Raw genomic sequence first — 6,714 nt, forward strand, 5'->3', positions numbered from 1 at the left:
AACTCTGTTTATAATATATAAACCCTAACAAGGTATATAATAACTTCAATAACTTATTTTAGAAGAATAACTGTTAAAGAAATATTGTATAAGCCTCTGTCTTTTAAGCAGTATCTACAATTTTTCTAAAGATTTAAAATGCCATCTAGATCTTCGTTTGAAATTATTAAAACAACGAGAATAAATACCAAGAATTGTTTCGTATCTTCACTTTATTCTATAAATAGATTTGTTTCTAGATTGACGCGGCATATGTTCGGTTACAAAGTACGTTGCCTTTTTTTGTTGACGAAGGGCTGAGCCCTTCTGTGTTCAAATCGCTTCCAAATTTAACGTACACATCATTGTCTGACTTTAAGAGAATTGAAATATGGTGTTTTGTGAATGAAAACTCAGAGATCAGTCGAATATAAATCGACTGGTAAAAAAAACCTTAAATTTAAACAATCTAAAAACACAAGTCACTTAAAAATAGATTACCTCCATTTGTTTCTAAGAAGTAGAAGACTACTATGTTCGGGATATGCACATTTAAAATATTCTCTCTTATTGTGAGATGATAGTTCTGCTAACACTTTAATTTAAAATCGTTCCCACTTATGCATTTTGAGTTCAACTTAAATAATATTAAATACTTATCAGTATGTATATATATATATATTATATATATATATTTAAACTGTTTTAATTTTATACATGTGAATTATTATTATTACATAGGCATAATACTCTCTATGTATATTTTTCAACTTTACATGTTTACAAATACGTAAATATATAGTAACAAATACGTATATATATATAATATATATAAATAAATAAAATTTTTTGTCCATAATAAGTAAAACATCAATCGAATAATAAAATTATTCAGCCATTCAATATGTAAAACAAAAAACTTTAATATTTATATGAAGTATGACCCAAAAATAGAACCTTCCAGGCAATTAGCTTTCACCACAGAAGTACCTAACTTTCATTTCTTTCAAGTACAAACTGTTTTACTTAAATTTTATGTAAAATTTTATGCAAATCATCCAATACTTAAAGAATTCAAAAATGAAATAAATTGAATTTTAGCATATCATTTTTATGAAAATCTGGAGACACTTTCAAAGAATCGTATAAAAAGTCCAGTAAATAATTCATTCTAGTCAAAGTTATTCTGATTGCTGCACCGTTCATTCTACACCTTTAGAAAATTGACGTTCATAGTTTTAAATATTAATAACGCAATATGTTTTTAAAAGTTATATGCATTTGCTTATTGATACCATCTTTTGTGTTAAGTAAATTAAAACAAAATTCTGTTTTTGCGATATGATTAGTGTTTTTTTCAAATTCAGGTGCTTCCGTGAAATCTAGCAGTTATATTCAAGATGATGCCACCATACCCGATGATGCACGAATTGCAGCACTTTATGTCAAAGATTCTGAAAACGGAGAATTGCGTTTCTTAACAAGTGGTACTGGGCTTAATTCTGCATTAAATCAATACATCACGCAAAAACAAAATATGCTTGAACAATTGAGACCCACAACAGCTACCAACAATTTTGGAACTATTACGGGAAGTGGATTAGGAAGTACAGGTAGTTTTGTGACAAGTGGTACAGGTTCTTCTGGAAGCGTTACACCAATCATAGTTAATTTGGGTGCCACTTCTGCAACTTCATCCAATACTGTTGCATCAGCAGCCTCAGCATCATCACCAATTGCTGATCTTTTGCCCCAAATAATTGCCCAAGGTGCTTTGGGTAATCGACGAGTAGTAGGTAATAATGTACGACGTAAGGTTAATCGTCGTCGTAGACCAGTTGGTAATAGGAATAATAAACCAAAAATTGTGTTAGTAAGACCAAATCGTCAAGGTTAAAGGAAAAAAACATTTGTTCTTAAATTTTGTAAAATAAACAATAATAAATAAACCTTGATCTGTTAAGAACATATGTTGTTTTGTATTGCTTGTAAATATATTTTATACAGAATATTTTGTTTCTTTTAACTACAAAAAAATTGTTCTCATTTAAACTTGATTATTGAACAAAAATTAAGAAAATTTTTCAAAATATGTTTTTCTGCTTTTTAAAAATGTTAGTTCATAAATAAATTAGATTATTATTATTACTATGACATGTTCTATAAATTACAATTACAATTTAAGAACTTAGTCTATTCACATAAGCTTTCCAAATATTTCTATTACGCACTAATGCTCTCAGCTCGTTGAGTGATTTGTTTGTTTCCCTGCTTATCAATCTTCTCCATGTACTTTTTGGCTGTCCACGATTCCTTCTACCTTGTGAACTCAATTTCAAATCTGAGTGAGCACTTTCACTAACCGGTTTACGCAGGGTACATTTCAGCCAGTCATATTTCCGTTTCATTACCTGCTTTTCAATCGGTTGCTGATTTGTAATTTCCCATAGCCGCTTATTGCATATGGTTCTCGGCCACCAAATGTTTAGGATCTGACGAAGGCATCTGTTAACGTATATCTGTACTTTTTGTGAAATCGTGGCCGTAACAAACCAAGATTCAGATCCATATAACACTTTTATAACACTTTTTGACGCAGGCATCGAATATCGTAATTTTAGTTTTGAAATGCAAGATTTTTGAACGCCAAATGTTTTTGAGATTGGAGAAGGCACATCTATCTTTTCGAAGTTTGCTGACTACGTCGTCTGAGGTACCACCTTCAGTTGTTATAATGCTGCCGAGGTATTCAAATATTTCCGACTTTTTCCACGATCGTATTACTTATTGTGATTTGGGAGGTGTTAGGCGTGTTAATGCGCATGAATTTTGTCTTATCAATATTGGTGTAAAGATCCACTGTTGCACACTTAGTAGAGAGATAAAAGAAATTTCAAAATTCTCATTAAGATACCCTGCAGAGATATAGATCTGCAGGGTAGGTTTACTTACAGGTCACTGCTAACTAGAAAGCCATACTAGAAGATTAGGACTCTCCTTCAATCAAACTATCGCACCTGTGGGGAAGACGATGAGAGTGCCTCTATGTGCCTCTATCTACTGTTTTTCTTGAGAATCTTGATCAATTACAGGACCTGACACTAAATAGCATTTAGGCTTCGCCAAATATTCTAGGTGGTTTTAAACCCAGAGTTTTTCTTATATACACGATAACACAATAGGTCTAAGTGGATCCACCAAATATCGTCGGTATAACCTAACCTAGTAGACAGATCTGTAATTTGGGCTTGCATATTAGCGAGCGTGTTAGAGATTAAGACTACATTATCGGCATATTCCAAATCGGATAATCTATTTCTTATTCCCCAGTTAATTTCAAGTCGTTCTGTGTCCAGGGTCTTCAGCACTGTGCCCAATGCCGTTATAAAAAGAAGTAACTAAAGCGCACAACCCTGTCTTACACTACTGGATGTTGGAATTGAGTCACTCAGCGCACCATTCTGTAATACTCTGCATGTAGGTCCTTCATAGCTGCTTTTAATAAATTAGATGTCTTAGGAAATTGAATTTATTGAATTGTTATTCAAACTAAGATGTCAGATGTTTTTAATCAACTGCAAAATATTTCTTTTATATTGCAACAAGTTTTAGGAGAGACATTCCTCTTGAACAGGTGTTGTTACCTTAATTCCTATTTTCTCAAAATAAGATTGTTCAAATAAAAAATATAAAGATTAAATAGGATGGAGTGTATTGAAACTTAAGTCGTTCTTACAATCAACGAACGACGCAAGAATTACATTTTTTGCAGAATGTTGCACTAGTTTTGCAAGATACGTGTTTGTTTGCAACAAACAACAAATCAATGACAGCTTCTAGTTTTTCAAGTTTAATAATTATTAAGCAAAATAAATACACACGTGCAATTACATAAAGTTGTGGTTTATATTTTTATATTAAGAGTACATATTTATAAATTTCAATTGATATTTTGTATTAATTATGCAGTTTTTAAGAACATTGTGGTTTATTATTTAGCGAACCGTGGATTTCATTTAGAAGTTTGATAGAGTTTTTTTCATCATTTTATCTTTAAAAATTGTTCTTATCTATAAAAGAATTGAAAGCCATATCAAAATTTAATTAAAAATTATTAAAAACATTATTTAAGAGTTTAAAATTGAGATATTACGTACATATGTAATATTTATGTATTATATTATGTATGTAATATTTGTGACTATGTAGTCTTTTTGATATTCGATATTAAAAAGAAAAAACAACTGTTCTTCTTGCATGTGTAGTGTAGTATATATTATATTATTTAGATATTAAAATATTCCAAATAATTAGTAGATTTGTGATACTTGATCTAATAAAATTTAAAATGTTACAAAAATCGAATTAAAGTAATAGTAAACAGCAGATGTGTTCAATTATCTGCTGTAGTAAATCATATCAAAGTATATACCATACTAACAAAATATTCTGCATTTTAGCAGAGGCACATACAGAAGAAGCTGTTAAACCTGTACAAATTACACACCTCAAGTAAGTAAACTCAAGTAAGCTAACATAACCAAAGGAGGTAAATCTGATTGCGTTTGTATGGCTTGAGGTAAATATTCGTGCATATGCGATATCAACAACTGGAGTGTGGTACTGGTATGCTGGGTTAAGTAACACAGGTACCAGTTCTGTAGTAACGAGGGTTGGACTAAACCTGTTTATGCTGTGAAATAAAAACCGATCGTGAAACTAGAATGATAAGTGATTTCTTTATATAAATATGCTATTGCAAGAAATGTTCTTCAATGATAGTAATTGAGAATAATAGGTTCGAAAGCAGCTGCTTGGAAATTTATTAAATCTAAGTTTGTGGAGCTTGTGGTGCACTTGTATTCGGATTCTATGAAATAAAAAGATTGAATAGTTGTATTTAAACTTTAGATTTAAATTAAGTTACGTAAGTTTATACAAAAACAAAATATTCTCATTAATAAATTAAATAAACTAAAATTTCATTAATACAGCAAATGTTATTAAAAGTTTCTTTTTTTTGATGTTTAATATTAAATTAAATTTTTTTTAATGTTAACTATGACGAAGGCAACAATTTCTAAAAACAAAACATTTTCAAACAATATAAATTTTAGCAAAAAAATTTTATTTAATACTGTTTTGAATATAATAAACAATTTCCCAACAGTATGTCTTCTTATAACACTTTTATATGATAAGTAACTTTTCAAAAATTACTGAACTCTCCGTCAAGTAATTTATCAAAAGTATGAACAGTTTAAAATGCATCAGTTGAAAGTTAGATTTATATTACCTATGTATTTACCACTCACAAGACAATTATCCGAGAAAAAAATTTATTTGTTTTTTAATAAATATCTATGTTTTTTTTAATAACATAGATTTTCAGAATGCATTATTAATTAAAAATTTGTGTAATATTACTTTACTTAAATTACTGAGCATTTTAAGAGCACTTAACTTAGTAAATTCATTATACATACCAAGCATTAACCTCTGCTTTGTACGAGAGAGCCAAGCATACTCAATGAAACTAGGGAATGGCAAATCTTTGCTTAGTATACTTGTTTGCCCTATTTCAGTTCTGGACCAATTATTTAAAGCGTTAAGTCTGTCTGTTATTAAGTTAGCTTACTAGTTTTGATAGAAGTCTAAACGGCAACGCTTGAAAAACGTGACTTAGCTTTCGTGGGGGTAACGCATAGAGTTCTAATAATAACAGATAATAATAATGATATTAACAGATGCAACCCACCAAGAGACCACCTCATATAGAAGGATAGGTTAAATTACAGTTGTATAAATCCGGAACACGATTTGACATTGAAGACCCCATATAAAGCCCACTGCTCTTCTACAACAGTAAATAGCATATGTTGGTTAGAGTCAAGGATGGGCTTAAGCTAATCGGGGTGTCAATTATCTCAGGTAAGTAGAATCAAGGAGACATTCAAGAATATCTGGACAATTTTTCTTGATACTGCAATAACAACGTCTTTCACATAAACTATAATTCTGCAATTGAATTTCTGTAGACTTTCTGTTTTTTTATAAATTTTAAATTTAAAATAGGTTTTAGTGATAAAGAGCATAAAAAATTAAAATCTCGCGGGCCTCCGCAGATGACCTTTATGCGATTAATCGCATTGTTAAAAATTAATACGTCCTTATTTACTATTTTGAGACACCCCAAAGGTCTTTAAGTGAGGTTAAGACTATATGCATTGTTATGACCAGCTCTACTCAAGTATTATTTTAGTTATTTGTGCAGCTATCTCCAGCTTAGCGGTCCATCATTGTTTATGGTCTAAAGTAAGTCTAAATTGCATAACCGACTATTGTTTTGTCATAATGAAGGTGAGCAGTACAAAACAGAACATCTTTTTCTTAATTCCTTTATCTTCTTGTGGAGCATAGGGCCTTATAAAAAGACAAATGGTGTACAAATATGCGAAATAAACATGTAATGGAGAATCATTTTTGCAATCAAACTCATCAAGAGCAATTGAAGTCTACGTAACAAAACTATTTAAAACTTTAAGATAATGTTATACAGCAAACTAATATTATCCAAATGATTTAAGATAAAGCTATTATTTTCTATTATATTCTATAAGCTTAAAGCTTATGCCCTATGTCAAATAAATTCTACATGGAATTGTAAATGTGCATGACAATAGAATATGGAAGCTGCAAACAATTTGAATACTACTGTTAATAAAATTAACTATA

General features: G+C 30.2%; 1 protein-coding gene across 1 annotated transcript; it reads left to right on the plus strand.

The window, feature by feature from the left end:
* Window positions 1–1,237: 1,237 nt before the first annotated feature.
* LOC119667224 lies at window positions 1,238–1,876 on the plus strand. The gene is made up of 2 exons (XM_038076513.1): window positions 1,238–1,289; window positions 1,347–1,876. The coding sequence occupies exons 1-2, from the start codon at window positions 1,238–1,240 to the stop codon at window positions 1,874–1,876; spliced, it is 582 nt and encodes a 193-aa protein (XP_037932441.1).
* The last annotated feature ends 4,838 nt before the right edge of the window (window positions 1,877–6,714 follow it).

The sequence above is a fragment of the Teleopsis dalmanni genome, chromosome 1, assembly GCF_002237135.1.
Source record: "Teleopsis dalmanni isolate 2A chromosome 1, ASM223713v2, whole genome shotgun sequence".
Lineage (NCBI taxonomy): Eukaryota > Metazoa > Arthropoda > Insecta > Diptera > Diopsidae > Teleopsis > Teleopsis dalmanni.

What these genes read in the sequence shown, in the direction of transcription:
- LOC119667224 (XM_038076513.1), top strand. Translation starts at nt 1,238, where the DNA reads ATGTTTTTAAAAGTTATATGCATTTGCTTATTGATACCATCTTTTGTG. An exon ending in GATACCATCTTTTGTGTTAA is followed by an intron (nt 1,290 to 1,346) that starts GTAAATTAAAAC and finishes TTTCAAATTCAG; the next exon opens with GTGCTTCCGTGAAATCTAGC.